The sequence below is a fragment of the Labeo rohita genome, chromosome 13 (genome assembly GCF_022985175.1).
Source record: "Labeo rohita strain BAU-BD-2019 chromosome 13, IGBB_LRoh.1.0, whole genome shotgun sequence".
NCBI classification, from domain to species: Eukaryota; Metazoa; Chordata; class Actinopteri; order Cypriniformes; family Cyprinidae; genus Labeo; species Labeo rohita.
Window position 1 is genome coordinate 8,321,051 of NC_066881.1, and position 20,825 is coordinate 8,341,875.

The window sequence follows — 20,825 nt, forward strand, 5'->3', positions numbered from 1 at the left end:
ATACAAAATTATAATATTTTTTTGTAGTTGTTCAAACATTAAGAATGTTGTGTAAATATAATTTCTTATTACAATTTTACATTGTTATTTTTGTGTTTTTTCATCTAGATAAATCTAGATAAAAAAATGTCATGTGGTGCGACTATGATTTATATTAAAATGAATTAATTTCCTTAACATGCGTAACATTTTGTTAGATGTTCTTAGTAATTAAAGTGTTTAGAAACAAAGGTTTTTGCATTTTTGTAAATAAGGATCTCATATTTTGGTTTCAGAGTTGCTTTCTTAAATGTAGTTAGCAGACTTATTTTTCCTGTAAATTGCATAAAACTAATAAAATGTTTTAAAAAATACGATAATTTAAATAAAAATAAGAAAAATTAGATCATTTTTTATTTAATACAGTTATTGCTATTATTGGTCATGCCACATGATGAATCTTTTTGAAGAAAAGTGTAAAAGGTGAAGCACATGGCATTAACTGCAGGCATTTTTAGCAGCCCCAGTTATTTCTGAACTTATATATATATATATAGGGATTTGTCATTCTAAGTATTTGCACACAATGGAATTATAAAATATATGGTATTTAATAGATACTAATATTAAATATATAATTATTCATTATTATTAGCAATTCCAATTTAATTCCAATTTTTTTAACATTATAATAAAGAGGTGAATGTAATGTCCTTCTGTGGTGTGTTGTAATGGAATAGCTTCTTGTCCTGCATATTTTTCAGCTTTCTAACACGTTTTGTTAGCAGAGAGGTTGCTGTGTACGTAATGGAAAAATCACTCCTCAAAGATTCGCTTAAAAACACAGGAAATGCTCTAAATTGAGTCTGTTGCCATCTCTCCCTCTCTCGCTGTCTTTCTCTGCCTCTGCCTTGTTGTTCAGTGTTGTTGTGTTCTTACTATGTCAGTACTTTTCTCCAAATGAAAGGAGCTCTAGTGAAACCCAATACAGTAGTTAATCTCATCTTTTATAGCCCTTTTGTGTTTTTACAGCTCATGCTAAACTCCAAAGCTTCTCGTGTTGTTTATACATTTTTCTTTTATCTTCACTTAAACTGCCTTTCATTGATAACATGTTTTTTTTACTTACAAGTGTTGTAAAAGCACCTTTTCAAATGTATCTTAGGTTTCCATTCCACCTATAAACAAACCACAAATTATAAACAAATGAATAAAAGAATAGAAATACGTTTTCATTTAATTAAAATTCATTAATTTTTTAAAGATAAGTAAGGATCAGTATTGATTTGAAACAAAGAGGATTTAATGCGTCCCTAATGAGGGATTTTATTCACACAGAACAAACGGCATATCTAATCAGTTTCTGATATTGTGTGGATATTATCTCGAATCTGTGAGGACTGAAGCCTCAGTTCACGCTCTTAAAAAGTCTCTGGAAAAAACAAAGCCCATGTCACTTAACATCCTGAAAAATAAAAGCGAAAGCGAGAGCAGCGTTCAGCATTTATGCACTTCAAAGAGGGCAGATAAGAGCGGCCAATGTAGCAAAGTCACATAATCTAAATCAACAAATGAAGCTCACCGGATGAATTAAGCTCTCTTTCTTGGGAAGGGCGACGTGGAGGCTGTGTTAGGAGGTGTGTAGACTAGTGCAGGACTTAGACAGGAATGTATAGAGGGAGAAAAGAGAGACAGAAATAAGAGACAGATGGAGAGATGGACAATTCTGGTACATCTTGTGATGTGGGTATAGAGGACAATACAGAGCAGCCATTCATATCTCGTGAACTTTCCACCTCTTTCCTTCTGTGAACCTACACTGAAGGTCAAACACTTTAGTTCACATTTTAACAATAGTTAATGACTCAAGTGGAATTATGGATATGTTGTAGTGAAAACACTTATCAACTTATTTTATATAGGCTTCTAGTAGATCACAACATATCGTTTTAAACATTCATTACAAGCATTTTTTCACACTTCTGCATGTAAAGAATGATTGAACGCTCTTGGTGGGGAAAGACAGAGAGGAATGAAGCCCCCCGCGCCAACTTTCAGACCAACGGGAACGTGCCGAGCACCAGGGTGCCTTTCTGAAAGGAACAGTTGCGTAAGGCATGGGACGCTCCCCTCCCTTTACAGTGAGGATGGTTTTATGAAAACACCTTTGACTGAATGACATCCTGCAAAGTGATGTTGACATTCTTGTTGCAATCAACCATCAAACCCCAGTCCAACTGGTTTCATCCAACTCCTTGTTGTCTTTCATCAGGGGCACCTTATCTTCTCATGCTCTACTTTTCTTTTTTTGTTTGCTCTCTCTCTTTACCTTCTTCTTGTGGTGGTTAAATTCACTGCACGGGTACATGCAGAGCACCTTTTTTGAGGATGCTGAAATACTGCTGCATTGACACCAAGTCTGGCTTGAAATATGTTTATTTTTAAACTTATACTGGTTTTTTATTTATTTATTTTTTTTTTATTTTTTTTGCATAATCACTACTAAAACTTTACTTAATTACTACCGCATATATAAGTAATATTCTAGGCTAGTAAGTAAAAAAAACCTTCCAATCAAAGAAATCCACTTCCAGAACAAAAATTTACAGATAATGTACTCACCCCCTTGTCATCCAAGATGTTCATGTCTTTCTTTCTTCAGTCGTTAAGAAATTTTGTTTCTTGAGGAAAACATTCCCAAATTTTTCTCCATATAATGTTTTTTTCTCAAGAAACCTAATTTCTTATTGACTGAAGAAAGAAAGACATGAACATCTTGGATAACACTGTAAAAAACAAAAAACAATTTGTTGAGTCAGCTTAAAATAATTTGTTACCCTGCTGCCTTCAAATTTTAAGTTCAGTCAACTCAAATAAGTTTAGTCAACTTGAAATGTTAAGTTGTACTAAGTGACAACTTAGATATTTGTGTTTGTTAAACTTAAAAGCTGGGTACATAACCCAGCTGCCTTAAAATTTTAAGTTGACTCAACTCAAATATCTAAGTTGTCACTTAGTCACGTTCAAGTTGAATACACTTTTTTGAGTTGACTGAACTTAAAATTTTAAGGCAGCCGGGTAACAAATTATTTTAAGTTGACTCAACAAATTGTTTTTTACAGTGAAGGGGGCGAGTAAATAATCTGTAACTTTTTGTTCTGGAAGTTGACTTCTTTTGTTAAACATATGGATTTGTTTAAATATTACATATTAAATATTAATATTCAAAATTAATAATAAATAAATTACATTATGCAAATCCTACAGTAATTTATGTTATAAAAGTTCCTACTTTCTGATTAACTGTAATTATATAGTTTACGTCTGTTCTGGATTCAAAATATATAACATATGTAATGCTTAAAGATTAATTCATTAAATTTGAGGGAAATTTTTCATGCAGCCAAAATGTGTAAATATAATAAATATACAGTAAAAACAGCCTGAAATATATTACACAATTATTACATATATTATTAGATCTTAGTACATTTTTCATATTTTTAATGACTTAAATATTTCATAGTTTGTCCATTTCATTGACCTACCAGTTTTATTAAATTACATTGCAATTAATTTTTCTTTTGTACCACCTTTATCAATATGATTTAACTATAGAGACTTGACAAACTTGACTGAAGTGTGAACATAGTTAACAATTAAACTCTCAGCCAATGTTTTCAAATGTTACATAACTCTTACATTTAAGGTTTAATGATTTTAGGTGCAAGAGTGTTGAGATTTTTCAGAACTTTACCACCAAACCGTCCCTAACCCACCTCAATAGCAGCAAAAGTGTTTTGCAGTACAACATGAACAAAATAAGTACATTGTACTTATTTTTTATGTAAGTACATAGTACTTAAGGCCACCTAATAATGTTATTTTCAATCAAATTAAATATGGAAACTTCTGTTGCTGTTTGCACGTGTGCACACAGGCTGGCATCAGGATATTAGTGTCTGCTTGATCAAATTAATATCAGACGTATGCGTGTCAGTAAATGATTCACCTGCTGTGTTTTAAGTATTGCTTAATATTTGGATAGAGACATCCAGAATCTCTTGGTCATGCATCGGTTATTTTAGGATGCTTGAGATGGCAAGGTGATTATTCTCTGATTAGATTTAAATTTATGGTTAGAGGATCCAAATAGGTGACAGAAAGTGAAATAAAAAAATAAAAATGGAAAAACGATATATACACCACTGTGCAAAAGTCTTAAGCATTAGTCTTTTCACCAATAAAAAAAAAAAAATGTTTTTAAGCTAGTTATTCCTATCTTTTGCTGTAGTGTGTCAGTAGAAAATATCAGTTTACATTTCCAAACTTTCCTTTAGCTACTAATCGTAATAATCCAGTGAGATTTTTGTATGTCTGACAGCAGCTGGAGCTCCACACACAGATCTGATATCACCATCATCCCATCCGTCTGCGATTGCATAAAGAAACAGAAAAAACTAAAACAGACTAAATCCAGAAGAACTGTGGCAACGTCTCCAAGATGCGTTAAGAAAGCTTCCAGCAAAGTTATAGTACTGTCTTAGATTATTTATCAGTTAACTTCTATTGAAGGAGAAGTTCATTTCCAGAATGAAAATTTACAGATTATTTACTCACCCCCTAGTCATTCAAGATGTTTGTGTCTTTCTTTCTTCAGTCGATAAGAAATTATGTTTCTTGAGGAAAAAAACAGGAATGATCTCCATATAATGGACTTCAATGGTGCCCCTAAGTTTGAACTTCCAAAATGCAGTTTAAATTCCAAAATGCACTTCAAAGGGCTCTAAACGATCCCAGCCCAAGGAAGAAGGGTCTTACCAAAACAATCAGTTATTTTCGAAACTATTTGACAATTTACATACTTTTTAACCTCAAACGCTTGTCTTGTCTAAGTCTGCGTGAACGTTTTTTTCCGGTTCAATACAGTTAGGATATGTCGAAAAACTCCCGTCTCGTTTTCTTCTCCAACTTCAAAATCGCTGCAGAAGTACCGACCCAGTGTTTACAAAGTGAACATGCAAAGAATATCAAACGCCTTTTACAAAAAAAAAAAAAAAAAAAAAAAGGGTAAAACAGAGATGTAGGACGATTTTGACGTTGAAGAAAAAACGAGACGGGAGTTTTCGCCATACCCTAACTGTATTGACTTGGGTTACACAGACTACACATGCGCATCACAGAGACGAGACAAGATGAGCATTTGCCTTAGAAAACTGTAATACAAATTCTTCAGTATGTTTCTGTATTATTGCTGTTTATTACATTAGCTTCAATTTTCTTGGCAGGGATTTGAAGCTAGACAACATTCTGCTGGACGCAGAGGGTCACTGTAAGCTGGCAGATTTTGGCATGTGTAAGGAGGGAATCCTGGATGGCATCACAACCACAACATTCTGTGGCACACCAGATTACATTGCCCCAGAGGTACAGTATTTCACACTCTCACACACACAAATGCCCAGTCAACTCTCGATACTCTCATTTTCCACTGTTTGGTTCTCATTCAAGCTATGAAACATCATTTTATTTGGTCACACTTTATTTTAAGGTCCAATTCTCACTATTAACTAACTATTAACTGCAACTTTTGCCTCGATAAATGCTTAATTACTGCCTATTAATAGTTAGTAAGGTAGTTGTTAAATTTAAGTATGGGGTCGGATGAAGGGATCTAAAATATGGTCATGCAGAATAAGGCATATGTTCTTTATACGTACTAATAAACAGCAAATATGCTAGTAATATGCATGTTAATAAGCAACTAGTTAATAGTGGAAATTGGTCCTTAAACTACAGTGTTACCTATTATTTTAATATTTTTGTTTATCTACCAATGCATATGTTCTTACAAAAGTCAGATATTTACTGCTTTATTGGCCTATCACAAGTTTGCATATTGTGGTCCTCATTCATGAAGCACAAGTAGAGATACTCATTTCTAAATAAATGGTTCGCAAAACTGTACTTACATAATTGATGTATTTGAATTAATGTGACAATTTACTTGATTTTACAGACAGTTGTTATGAAAAAAGATGTTTGTTTCATGAATGTGGCCCAGTGAAATAGTTTTTATTTTTCAGTGTTTTCCAAGTGTAAATAAGATATCAAAATCGTCTGACATCGTTTGACCTTTTTTTGTAAAGGGCATTTGACTTTTTTTTTTTTGCGTGTTCACTTTGTAAGCACTGGGTTGGAACTTCTGTCTACATGACGCGTGACCTTTCCAACGTGATTAAGTAATGTTTGCAGTCGAGCTAGTGCAAGATGAGCATTTGTGGTTAAAAAGAACATTTGTTTCGCTAGATAAGACCCTTATTCCTCAGCTGGGATCGTAGCAGCGCTAAAACTGCAGTTTTAGACCTTCAACTCGTTGATCCCCATTGAAGTCCACTATATGGAGAAAAATCCTAGAATGCTTACCTCAAAAACTTTACACCATGTGTTAATTAATTCTACACCAATCTGAAGATTAGACAGTATTTCAGAAGTGCTTTCATCTGGCTCTGAGCTGGACCTGATTATGTATTAAGTTAAGTTCTGTTGCAAACTTCAGATTTCTCTTTATGTGATTTGTCATTTTCAGATCCTGCAGGAGCTTGAGTACGGCCCATCAGTGGACTGGTGGGCTCTAGGTGTGTTGATGTACGAGATGATGGCTGGTCAACCTCCATTTGAAGCAGATAACGAAGACGACCTATTTGAGTCTATTCTCCATGATGACGTCCTATATCCCGTGTGGCTCAGCAAAGAGGCCGTCAGCATTCTTAAAGCGGTACGTGTCCGGATTTTCTCTTGGGAATTCCCTAAGAATAAATTTTGCCTGCTGATTATTACTAAAGACATAGATTTGCGAATACTTCTTGCCACCTCTTAACCTTTCCTCTTACTACTGCCTTCTTGCTCACACACTCTTCTTAAAAGAAAAGTTAAGTAAGAGAAGAGCAAAAGGCAGTGACAGCTCTGAAAAATGACACTCCTTGTGGGAAAAGAACAGATTGTTTGTGTTCCCTGCTGGATTTTTGGGTTGTGTAATCTCAGAGGTCTCATTTCAGGATGAACAGCCCACCATTGCATGGGTTCCTCCTCATTTAACTGTACAGATTTTTTACGTCATGTTTTGTGTAAATATCTGCTGTGTCTCAAGTGCTTCTCTTAAAATGCTTTTGAAAAATCAAAAGTAGACACAAATTGTTGACACACCGTAAAAGTGTAAAGCTATAAAATGAATGCGAATAGTACAGCTCATATTTTTCAGTCTTCAAGGAATTTAATGATATTTTCTGAAACTCTATGAAAGACATACATTGTTATGTCATTAAAATATCATTTACTCACCCATATAATTTCATTTAATCTGTGTCACGGTATAGTGTAATATAAATGCACAAAGTAGATGAATAATGGTAAAAAGTCTTTAGTTAATCCACATAGAAGTATTCCACAAAAGGCAGGCAGGATACAAACGCACGAGCAAAATTAACACTGGACAACGAAGAACCAAAAGAGGGCAACACAGGATAATGAGGATGATTAACTATACATGGGTGAAGTAACGAAATCAAAGGGGAGACAAAAAGAGTCTGACGGAGTACTCCCCCCTCCCCGAAGGCACGACCTCGCGCTCAGGCAGAACGGACAAAGGATGGTGGGAGGGTTAGGGACAAGGTGGTGGCATGAAGGTAGGCAAGAAGGTAGGCAGACAACCATGGCAGCGACAGCGGAGGGAGGAGCCACAGAAGAACTCGGAGGAAACATAGCAGAGGAGGAAGACATGAAGGTCATGACACCACAGTGGGGGGAGGAGCTAAGATGGAGACAGAAGGAGCTAAGGTGGATCAGACGGAGGGAGGAGCCAAGGAGAATCAGATGGAGGGAGAAGACATGAAGGCCTTGGAGCAGGAGGAGTCAGGCGGGACTTAGGCTTCAGCAATGAAGGCGACCCATGGTGGAGCCGACAGAGGGAGGAGCCATGGTGGAGGAAAGGCCGACGACTCCAGGGGGCTGACTGACATTGGGGGAGCAAGTGGTGGTGGAGCTGAGACGGAGATCCGACAAACCAGGGTGGCGCTGAGGATCCCAAGGCGGAGCAGATGGCTCCAGCGACCGACGTGGAGGCAGGGATCTGGAAGGCCGCGGAGCAACAGAGGACCAAGTTGGAGCTGGAGGGAGGAGCCTGACAGAGCCCGAGAGGTGGAGTGACGAGGTGCAGTCGGATGGTCGACGACTGACCAAGGCAGAGCCGGAGGAATGAGGAAGCCTGGCGGAACTGGTGGACTGATGGGCCACGGTGGAGAGGAGGCAGCTAGGAGCCATGGTGGAGCCGCTGGGTTGATGGGCTGAGGCGGAGTCCAGGAGGGATCCTCCAGCCATGACACCAATGGAGACTGGCAGGCCTGTGGCAAACCCACCACACAAATGGTGGGATGAGGGTAAGCTGAGAGGCTGAAAGAAAGCAGCAGGAAAGGGGCAGGTAATAGCAAGGCTGAGGATGCAATGGTAATAGGAGGAGTCAGGAGAGGGAGGGAGAATGATGGGAATTTGTGAGCGCCAGGGCTTTCATGCATGGTGTGTGCTGCCCACACACGTCGTAACTCCCAACACCGGGAACGCAGCGGACAGGGGCACGACCTCCGTTTTTGCGACAGGACAGACAGACAGTTCATAAACGGCCTTCTTGGTCTTAACAGAACAGACAGGAGTTCAGGGCTGACTGATAGTTCATAAGATGGTGGGGGGAGAATGGGCATGTCCGCATATAAATCCGACTATATCGCATGGTGAGCTCCATACCAAAAAAAACTAAAGAAACAAGGAGGTGGCAAAGGGCAGGCAAGAAGGTAGGCAGATGACCAGGGTGGCGACAGCAGAGGGAGGAGCCAGAGAAGAACCTGGAGAAACCACGGTGGACCAGACAGAGAGAGGAGCCAAGGCAGATCAGACAGAGGGAGGAGCCAGGGAGAAGACATGAGGGCCTTGGAGCAGGAGGAGCCAGACAGCCGACAGAGGGAGGAGCCATGGTGGAGGAAAAGTTATCGACTTCAGGGGCCAACCGACAGCGGCGGAGCAGATGGTGGTGTAGCCCGAGGTGGAGATGGAAAGTCGATGAGCCAGGGTGACACTGAGGATCTGGTGGGCTGAGGATCCGACCTCCATGATCACGACAGGACAGACAGACAGTTCAGGGCTGACTGGCAGTTCATATGATGGTGGGAGGAGAATGGGCATGTCCGCATATAAATCCAAACTGGACTAAATAAGGTCCTCAGAGCTCAGTACCAGTTTACCCTCAGCAGTGGTGCAGTGAGTGGGGCTTTCCCCCAAGCCCTTGCACTCCCTTGCTTCATCCACTGGCACCTGCTCAGTTGCCGGCTCTCGCACCTGGTCAGGTGCAAGAAAAAAAAATGTGGGGAAAACACACTACGGTGTAATATAAACACACAAAGAAGATGAATAACGTTAAACAGTCTTTAATTAATCCACACAGAGGTAATCCACAAAAGGCAGGCAGGATACACACACACACACAAGCAACGTTAACACTGGACAACGAAGAACCAAAAGAGGGCAACTTATATACACAGGTTAATCAAATGATGAAATCAAAAGTGAAACAAAAACTAGGTCACACAGTGAAGACTAAGACAATAATAACACAAAGACTGACAAACTGTGGAACAAAGAATGAGATTTCTATTTATTTTTTCTTGCAGTTTTCCATTCAAAATTCAAAAAGGGATACTAATAATTGAAATAATTGTTTTTTTTTTTTTAAAAAGCACCATAAATTAGACCATACACCTTATGTGCTATATTCTGGTTCATTTAAACCAGTTACTTTCAGTTAACTGGTTTTCCCAGTTCATATCAGATGGAACGTCAACCTCTTCAAAATAACCAAAGAACAAAATAGGTCATTAAGGTTTGGAATGACACAAATGACGACAAGTAAATGATGACAGATTGTACATTTTGCAACCAAACCTTTCTGATTCCTTTTAGCAGAAGTCTTAGCTTCTTCTCCATTTCATCTCGTTGTCTAAAAGAAACAATTGAGATATTAAAGCAGTTCCAATAAGAAGTGTCTTTTCAGTCAATCCTTATATTTATTTGTTTGGCTTGTTTCTTTGTGTGTGCTTGTATGCATGACAGCTTGTGTTCTTTAGCATTTTTCATCTTTGTTAAAGGGTTTCACTCTCATAGGCATTTCAGTTTTTTGCTCATGTGTGACTCAGGTGTTTTCTTTTGTTTTCAATAAATTTGTAAACAGCATATAACACATGGAATCTGATCTTTTCAATGCTGATTTGGCCCGCCTCCATATGTGCTTCTAAATCAGATACAGGTGTTTTGCAATACAACGTTAGACTGAACAGTCATATCAGAACTCATGTGACTTTTACGTCATTCTAGTTTTCCATTTGTCACTATGCTGACGGGAGTCACTCCAAAAATTTTACATAACGGTAGTTCTTTGATCACTCGGTTAATAGCTGATATACAGTGCACAGAATAAATGAGTACACCCTCCCTGAATAAGTATAAAATATATATTTTCTTAATGATCACTAATATAATTTGTGGAAAGATGGCAAAATTGAAATTTCTTAAACATATACTTTATAAAAACAACAAAATATATGCCAATATTTTCTGTAAAATAAGTAAATTACCCAATTTAGTTTAAATGAAGGATTGCAGAAATGAGTACACCCTAGATTTAATTCATTCTAGTACTTAATATGCCCTTCATAAATCTAAGTACACTGCTCTGACCCTTCTTGGCACTGAGTGTACAAGTTCATGACAAATTTTCACATCTGTTCTGTTTAACTCCTGGAGGACGACCTCCTTAAATGCCTTGGTCTTTAATGGGGAGTTTTGCTCAGCTCGTCTCTACAGAATCCCCCACAGATGCTCATGAGTGTTAGGACTGAGTGAAATACATGTCCACTGAAGGATTTTCACCTTGGGAGACTTAATATCTTCATTGTCATGTTGAAAAAATGCCCAACAATGCAGGGAATGAGGACAAGGTAGCATCTTCAGTTTTATATTACATCACACAGTGGTGTGTGAATTCATAACAGCTTTGATAAAGCACAATTCCTTCACACCTTTAGTACTCATAATTCCCTATATAAGAGCTTTACTACCACTAAACGTCACTGTGGGTACCAGGCAGTTCTCACTGTACTCCTCCTCTAGCAACACCAGAACATTTTGGATGCTTTTGGATCCGAAATGATTGACTTGGTCTCTTGAGTCCAGAGTATGGATTCCCAGAAGTCTATATTTTGTAAATATGGGCCTTGGAGGAGGTTAAATGAGTTTATTGTGCTTTGGCTACAGTAGGTAATTCTAGTGGTGAAAACAACCATGCATGTCACTGCTGTAGGCTGCGTCGTACTCCGTGAGATAAAGTGTCACTCTTTTCATAGCTTTTGCCGGCTCTGAGACACTTGCATGGCATTTCTCCTGCTCATTTTCTAGCAAAAATTCACTCATTACTAAATGAAAACTTAAAAAAACTTACATGTCTTCTAAGTCAAGAGTAATTGCTGAATTTAAGTTTTAGAGGGGGTGTACTCATGCTTATGCTGTGCGCTGTACAATAGATATTGACCACTAAGGTTTGCAGTGTGAATGTAGCCAGTGTCAGTTTATGTGTGTGTGTGTACAGTGTTTGTGTTGTATGTCACCTTTTTCCTTCACATGTCCAAGATTTACTTTGGCTGTCCTTTGGCCATTTGCGAAGCATTGTGTCACACTGTGATCCATCTCGCTGGCACTGTGGTCACGTGGCCTATGGTCACCTCAAGTCATCCTTCCACAGGATGCAGTTTTATATTATGCATACATCATCAGTGACTATCCCAACTCCACATAATGCATATAGGCATCCTCTGGTTAACATACTGTCAGCATTATGCTTCTCTAATCTTCTCTTCTTTTTTCGCTCCATTGTTTAGTTTATGACGAAGAGCCCTAGTAAACGGTTGGGTTGCGTAGTGTCCCAAGGACTGGAGGAAGCTATTAAAGTGCATCCGTTCTTCAAAGAGATTGATTGGGTACTTCTGGAACAGAGGAAGATCAAGCCGCCTTTCAAACCACGTATTGTGAGTATTATAATGGATACTGTGGACAGTCACTCTGTTACAAAACGCACTGCCTACATAGACTATGCTGCCTTCTAAGACCTTCTTGTGTGCATTTATCCTTCCTACAGAATCCCAGAATGCATTGCAATGTGTAAAAAAATCAAGATATATGTTTAGTGGTTTAGTATAAAGGAATTTCACTAAAAATAATGGTTTAATTAAATGTTAACTTTCACTTTAAAATTCAACTGGCTTTTTGTTGGTCAATGCTGCGAATGACCAAGATCTTGTGAACTTTTTTCACCCAAAAATGAAAATTACCCCATGATTTACTCTTCTCGTGAACGTGCATACGACAGTTAGCGGAAGCTAGAGATTACAGTTTATAAAGTTTTAAATATGAATATTTTTCTAACAAAAATGCATAGATTCCCTTCAGGAGGCCTTTTTTTAACCCCCTTGAACAAAGATTTAAAAAAAAAAAATTTGCTATAGGAAACACTTCTGGAACCAAGACTGAAAAATTGGTTGGATACTGTTACACTATAAACAGTAATGGTTATCTTTTGGACCAATAAGATTTTACTGTGGGTGGGACTTAATGAGGTAGATGCCACAGAGATACAAACCAAACAACCAATGAAATTTCTTATGTAAACATCTTATATTCCACTTGTAGACTTGTTAGGAAAAAATTCAGATTTTGTTTTTTGAAGAAAAATGATGCTTTTCATGTCATGTCTAGTTAGAACACAGTTTAACTCCTGAATATTGACTGTCTCAGCACAGACATACTGTAAACACCAGCCTCTTTAAATGCAGTTATCTAGAACATTACAGCACTTCAGCCCTCATGGTCCTTTGAAGTGTTTGTGTCACACTTCTGTTTTTGGTAGTGTGAACATAGGGATATCTGAGATGCTCTTGGACTCTCAGCACACATCAGACGCTGTACTTTGATACAGAGATGCATGCTGGCTGCCGTAAGTGTGTGTGGAATGCCTCTCAGATAGTGTGAGAAGGGGCCTGCCTGTCCGACCCATTCTCACGCCTGCTCACAACGCTGATGAGAGCCCTCAGAGAGGGTGAGAGGGAAAGGAGAGGTTGGGAGAGTTTACAAAAAAAAACATGCACCAATATGAGGCAGACAAAACTATATAAAAACTATACAAAAAATATATATTTGTTTTGCTTTTGTGTTGTTGTTTGTTTTTGCTGTTTTTGTTTTGTTTTGTTTTTTGTGCAAGGTGAAATCACTTGGTAAATATGGAAAAGTGATAACCAACCAAATTTATGTCAAAAAGACTGCCAATCCATGATGTAAAAAAATGGAAGTATGCACCAATATGAGGCAGACAAAAAGGATGTATTTTGTTTGTTTTGATTTTGGTGTGTGTGTGTGTGTGTTTTTTTTGTGTTTTTATTTATGCTTTATGTTTTGTTTTTTGTTTATTTTGTTTTTTGCTTTTTTGTTTTTGTTTTGTACAAATCAAGTGTGTACATTGTGAAATCACTTGGCCAATATGGAAAAGTGATAACAAATAAAAATGTATGTCAAAAAGATTGCCAATTATTGATAAATTCATGATGTAAAAAGATGGCAGTATGCACTAACATGAGGCAGACAAAAAGTATATTTTTTTGTTTTGCTTTTTGTGTGTGTGTATTGCTTTTTTTGTTTTGTTTTTGCTTTTGTTGGGTTGGTGTTTTTTATGTTTTTTGCATTTTGTTTATACTTTTTTTTGTTTTGTTGTGTTTTTGGTTTTTTGTTGTTGTGTGTGTTTTTGCCTTTTTTGTTTGTTTGGTTGGTTGGTTTTGTTTTGTGCTTGGCTGTGTTTTCTTGTTTTGCATTTTGTTTATACTTTTTTGTGTAGTTTTGCTTTTGTTTTGGTTTTTGTGTTTTGTTTTCGTTTTGTACAAAGTGAAATCACTTGGCCAATATGGAAAAGTGATAACAAACAAGAATTTATGTCAAAAAGATTTCTAATCCATGATGTGTGTGTGTCTTGTTTTGTTTTGTTTGTGATATGAACAGACAAAAGGGATTTTTCTGCATTTTGCTTATGCTTTTTTTTCCCCTTTTTTTGTGTTTTGTGTTTTTTGTTTGTTTTGGTTTGGTTTGATTATTTGGTTTGTTTTGCTTTGCTTTTGTTGTGTTGTGGGGTTTTTTGTTTGTTTTGTTTTTGCATTTTATGTTTTTTTTTTGTTGTTTTTAGTTTGTTTTGTTTTGTTTTGTTTTTTGTTTGGTTTTTGCATTTTTTTGCAAAAAGGATATATTTTGGTTTTCGTTTTGCTTTTTTTGCATTTTATTATGCTTTTGTTTTGTTTAGTTTTTGTTGGTTTTGTTGTGTTTTTTGTTTGGCTTTGGTTGATGTTTTGTTGTTTTTTTGTTGTTTGTTTGTTTTGTTTTGTACAAGGTAAACTCACTTGGCCAATATGGAAAAGTAATTACAAACAAAAATGTATGACAAAAAGATTATGACAAAGAAGCATGCACCAATATTAAGCAGACAAAAAGGATATATTTTGTTTTCTGTTTTGCTTTTGCTTTTTTGCATTTTTTATTCTTTTTTTTTTTGGTTTGATGTTTTGTTGTTGTTTGTTTTGTTTTGCTTTGCTTTGCTTTTGTTGTGTTTTACATTTTTTGTGGTTTTTGCTTATTTTGGTTTGTTTTGTTGAGTTTTTGTTGTTTTGTTTGTTTTTTTGTGTTTTGTTTGGTTTTGTTTCATTTTGTTTTGTACAAGGTAAACTTATTTGGCCAATATAGAAAAGTGATTACAAACAAAAATTTATGACAAAAAGATTGCCAATCCATGATGTGAAAAGATGGAAGCAAGTGAGAAAGCATGTTTGGACAGGGGTGCCTGCAGGGTTTCATCTGAGGGTATCCATACAGGGAACATTTTTTTGGCAAAAAAAAAAAAAAAAAAAAAAAAAAAAAACACTGAAAAGCTCATATATGCTAAAAATTCAACTCTGAGAGAAATTTTAATTTTCTAGCATTCTAACTATTACAAACTTATAATATCTATATATAAGACTTGTATATATATAAGACGTGAGATGTGAGCAATGGTCTTTATACGTTTTAAAACACAAAAACGGCTAATAGCCAGGAAATGGTTAAAGACATCCATCTAGTGCATATTCACATAGAAAAACAACTAAAAAAAACAGCGTAGGAGGAAACAAAACACTCTCTGTGTGAATGGCCACTTATTCACATGACACAGCAGTAGCTGAATTTTCTCATTTATCTCTCAGAAAGAAGGCTTTTGTTTCAATTGTTAGTAGGTGAATATCCACTTCATCCAGCACTGTTTGTTCTCTGTTTCCTTAAAAATCTTGATACTCTCTGTTTTACTGACAGACAATGTACTTTTAGATGATTCAATGAGAGAGCGTGAATGTGAATCAATTTAGGCTGCTTTTTTGAAAGCCCATTTGGCCAATTCACTAAAAAAGAAAGAACTGACTCAAAAGAATGAATAATTCATAAATGATTGACATGGTTGTTTTAGTCAACAGAAATAAGACAAACACATAAGAACTGCTAAAATATAAAGAGTTTCTCAGATCAGTCATAGCGTTCATGGGACATAATGCATTTGCATGTACAGCTGAAGTCAAAAGTTTACATACTTTTACATACTTTTTGATGTTTATCTGTTAACCCCCAGAGCATCCAAGATGTGACTTTGTTTCTTCAGTAGAACACAAAGGAAGATTTTTAACTCAAACCATTGCAGTCAATGGTTTTTTAGAGTCAAAAAACACATACACAGACAAAACCATATTAAACCCTGCGGCTTGTGATGATACACTGAGGTGTTAAGACACGAAACAGTGGGTCTGTGCAAGAAACTGAACAGTATTTATATCATTTTTTACCTCTGATCCACCACAATGTCCAACTGCCCTGAGCGTGTTTACAACAGCTGGCGCATGCTCTGGCATAGTAGACGCATACGCGAAAGCAATCTGTTGCGCGTATACATGACTCATTGTTTACACAATAGAGAAATTGTGGGTACGGCGGCTACTAAAATGGTATTTACTTGTGCTTATCCTGATTGTTGCAACCGATTAAAAACTAAAAGATTACATTTGCTTGCATGAACTCATCTGGGACTGTTGACTTTTCACTGACTCCCAACTTTTCAGCCTGATCAACTGAAGTTACGGTTGCTTGCTCTTGTATATGCCAGGGCACGTTGACGCGTCACGCGCCGACTGTTGTGAACGCGCTCAGGACAGTTGGACATTGGTTGGATCAGAGGTAAAAAATGATATAAATACTGTTCAGTTTCTTGCACAGACCGATTGTTTCATGTCTTAACACCTCAATGTATTGTCACAAGCCACACACGGTTTGACTCTCAAAGCTGTGGATCCCATTGACTGCCATTATATGACTGACAGACTGCAACGGTTTGAGTTAAAAATCTTTCTTTGTGTTCTACTGAAGAAACAAAGTCACCTAGATCTTAGACGCACAGGGGGTAAGCAGATAAACATCAAATTTTCATTTTTGGATGAACTATCCCTTTAATACTGTGTTGTTACCTGAATGATCTATAGCTGTGTTTTTACTGTTTAGTGATAGTTGTTCATGAGTTCCTTGTTTGTCCTGAACAGTTAACTTGTCTGCTGTTCTACAGAAGAATCCTTCAGGGCCCACAAATTCTTTGGTTTTCCAGCAGTTTTGTGTATTTGAACACTTTCCAGAAATGACTGTATGATTTTGAGATCCATCTTTTCACACTGAGGACAACTGAGGGACTCATATGCAACTATTACAGAAGCTTCAAACACTCACTGATGCTTCAGAAGGGTGAAAACTTTTGAACCGAATGAAGATGTGTAGGGTAAAAGGCGCCTTTGATATTATTTTCCTCTAAACCACTAGATGGCAGAAAAACATGGCGTAGCACGTTCCAAAACATCCGCTTTTTTAACATACTCATCCGATATTGGTTGATCCTTGACACGACCGCGGGCAGCAGAGCAAAGTCGATTCTGTGCTTACTTGATCTAATATTTGATGTTTTTAAAAAGTTGTAGATTTTAGTTGAAAATTATTAAATATGTCTTGAGACAAATGTCTTAATGATTTTCATTTTTTTTTTTTTTTTTCATTTTTTTAAAGTAGTTTTTAAATAACAAAAGGATATGTAAAAGTATGGTATTTGGGGTAAAAAGCACTCCTGCTGTTGGGGCTAAAATGCACAATATTAACATGATAATTAACAGAAGGCTGATTTTTCCATTTGTTTTACATGACATTGTTAGTTTCAGATCTTAGAAATAATCACCATGTTTAGAATTAAACCATAAAATCATGCTATTAATCATATCATATAATAAAATATATTTTCTTGTTACTACTGTAAATCTATATTAAATTATTATGGGATTTCCTTCAATGCTTTCAGAATCTTTACATTTTTAAATGAATATTTTCCATATATTTATTGAACAAAAAATAATTATTTTATTTATCAAAATAAGCAAAATAATAAAGAAAATAGTACAGACTTTGCTAAAGTGATTGTTTTGAACAAGTATTAACTTAAACATTATATTAAAAAAAAAACATTATTTTAGTATTAATTTAGTATTTAGTATTATTTTAGTATTATTTAGTATTAAGTATTTGTATCAGTACTGTGTGGCTTTTACCCCTTGCTGGTGGGCCTTTTACCCCGTGTGTGGGGTAAAAGGCCCCCCCTTGCCACCTCATACATTTAACTTTTTTTTTTTTAACAAAATAAACCACTTGTATGATTTATTTTCACACAAAATATGTTGCTCCATAAATGTTCAATACATGCAATCATATTCTTCAGGGACAGTAAAAAGCACATTTTTTTTCTTAAGGGGGTGCCTTTAGCCCCGCTGTACCCTACATTTTTCTTACTTTGCCTAAATATCTCATTTAGTACTGCCCTTCAGAAGCTACAAAACTTACATGTTTCCCAGAGAACAAAATAAGTTAAATTTACCCTGATCTTCAAATTCAAAAACTTTTCCATCCTTCTGAAGTATCTCGCGTAAAATAAAATAATTAACATTTTGCAGATTCTGCAAGGTGTATATAAACTTTTGACTTCAACTGAATGTGTGTTTTGTGAATTCTTGTTCTGAAATTGCTTATTTAGCACACTTTCTTCTTCTCCGTCCACAGAAAACCAAAAGGGACGTCAACAATTTCGACCAGGACTTCACCCGCGAGGAGCCGGTGCTCACCCCGGTGGAAGACGCCATTATCAAGCAGATCAACCAGGATGAATTCAAGGGCTTCTCTTACTTCGGCGAAGAGACCCTGTCCTAATACTAAAACCTCCATCTCCTGCGCTGTACTTGGCGCACACGTGCGCTGCGAACGCTGTGAACGCCCACGAGCTGATCGTAGACCATCATTTACCGAGAATCTGATGCTTTAATTTAAAAGTAGAGAGTCAGGCATTATAATCTTTCCTGCTGAACCCCAAAAAACGTACTCACACATTTGCACCGAATGAAGCGGAGTCATGTTTATTTATTGTATGTAAAACACTTAAGGGAGCTCATGCGACATCACTAAAGCAGCTGGATAGAGCTCATTAGAAAGCCATTTCATGTTTCATTTCTCCTCCCATCATGCAGTGGTACACCTGGAGTCAATGCATTTACACTAGCACCGTTTTGAAATGCAAAAACCAAATGTAAAGAACAAGTGATTGTATTGCAGACATAATGCTTATGAACGTGTGAATTGGGAGTTTGAAGCACTCAGCATTGGGATCTGATCACATGATGGTCTGATAGACAGAGACAGTGATTGGACGGTACTGGGAAGGACTCAGAACTGCCTTTTATGAGACCATCGCACCGTTTCCATTTGAAACAGCAGTGTTGACGTATACGCAAGTCACCAAAACAAGTGTTGTGTGTGTGGAGGGTAAGGTTACAAAAGCACCCTCTTTAGTGTTTCATTGTGTGTGTGTGTTTTTTTCATTATATTACTGGATTGTTTTGTTGCTAGGATGTGGAAATTGTTGGTTTCTCTACAATGCAACAAGACCTATCATTATGAACGGGTCAGGACAGTAGCCAATCACGTCTCTACAATCTACAGTACGTACAAGTCCTGATTACCCTAATCATTAGCCTGTGAACTTTGAAAATAGACTAATCATCTACTGCATGGTTATGCCTATGATATTCTCGTGTATTATTAGACTATGACAAACTGTTATGTGCAATATTCTCTGTGCGTGTGTGTTGGTTTAGCTTTTTTTTTTCCCGTCACCATCTCACCTTCAATGTTTTCCACCGTTTCTTGCAGTCTGTCTATTTTGGTTTGGTTGCCAGGTCATGCGATATCCAGCACAGGTCCTTGATTTCATCTGCTACAGCCTCGGTATACTAGTTAGACAAGACACAAAATATTAAGCTTCTGTGGCAAAAAAAAGAGAGGAAAATACATATAAATGATCTTCCATTCTAAATATAGCACAACTGAAATATCCTAGAGTTTCTTCTGATATGAAAGCTGTAACAGTGACGCAAGCAAGACTAGTTACATTTATCAAGAAAATCCGGTCCGTTTAATTAAGCATTTTTTAATTCTTTTTGCATAGTCTTGCCAACACCAGGCTTTAACATCAACATGAAATTGTTGATTTATCTGTAATAAAAAAAAGCATTTGAAACAACTTTGTCTTTCTGCTGAAGCCACCTTTTGCATACAAACATCTTGATTTTGCTGTGAAAACTCACTTTTCACAATCCAATCAATTCTTGTTACGTGATATTTATTTTCCGTGCCACTTTTTTTCTTATATATCAGATCACCAAAGTGAAAAGTGGGTTGTGAACAGCGTCTCTTGTTAAATTTGAGGCGTTTACTTTTTCATGCACATTTGCCAGATCTGTTACTTCATTTTGAGTTCGATTTTTGGAATAATTTACCTGTCTGGCCTTATTTGTGCCATTCTAAACTGGCATCTATTGGCTTGGATGGAGTCCACTAACAGGAACTCTCACCTGCCAAACACCTGTGCCCTAAAGGTAAATTTGCAAAGGTTTTTTATTTCGTTTCATCGTTTTTGAAATGACTCTACATAGGAAACACATTGACATGTTCAAGCTAAAGATGAAAGTACCTCTTTGGTTAAACGTGAATCTGTGTCTCACAAAGAAATACATATTTGTACATACAGAGGTACAGTGCATATTAATATAAGTTATATAAGTGTTTCATGTCACTGTAAGTATCATAAATGTGTATGTATTTTTTATTTTATTGTGCAGCTTCATATGTACAGTATGTCATAAGACATGAGTGTTTTTTTTTTTGGTTTTTTTTTGGACATCTTTGCCATTAGTCACTGTCATGTCATTATTCGCATTTTACTGTGTGCCAAATGTACTGTTCTCAAAGGATGTGAATGTGCATTGTTTGGTTTGTAACCTATTAAATAAGATGTCAGAAATGAATCAACTGTTTGTCTCCAAATTAGTCTCCAAACGCACAGTACAGTAGTTGAGACAAAGTTTTTTTAAGAATTTTTTTAAGAAAAGTGCATGCTCTGTATTTGTACAGAATGCTGGAGAAGATAGTAGTGGTTGCTTCTGATGTCATTAAATTGCAATTTAGGGCATTGTAATTTATTCATTGTAAAATACACTAAAAAACTGAAAAATATTACTAAATTAACTGTAAGGGAAATAATGGGAAGAGCAAATAGTTAAGCA

At 36.6% G+C, this 20,825-nt stretch overlaps 1 protein-coding gene across 2 annotated transcripts in view; it reads left to right on the forward strand.

Moving 5' to 3' along the window:
* prkceb (protein kinase C, epsilon b) overlaps positions 1-20,567 on the forward strand; it is a 126,218-nt gene extending 105,651 nt beyond the window's left edge. For both annotated transcript variants that reach the window (XM_051125430.1, XM_051125431.1), the window contains 4 exons: positions 5,268-5,406; positions 6,569-6,757; positions 11,955-12,101; positions 18,271-20,567. In XM_051125430.1, coding sequence (XP_050981387.1) covers positions 5,268-5,406; positions 6,569-6,757; positions 11,955-12,101; positions 18,271-18,417 — 622 coding nt within the window. In that variant the 3' untranslated portion in view covers positions 18,418-20,567. The remainder of the gene's footprint in view (positions 1-5,267; positions 5,407-6,568; positions 6,758-11,954; positions 12,102-18,270) is intronic.
* Positions 20,568-20,825: the final 258 nt, after the last annotated feature.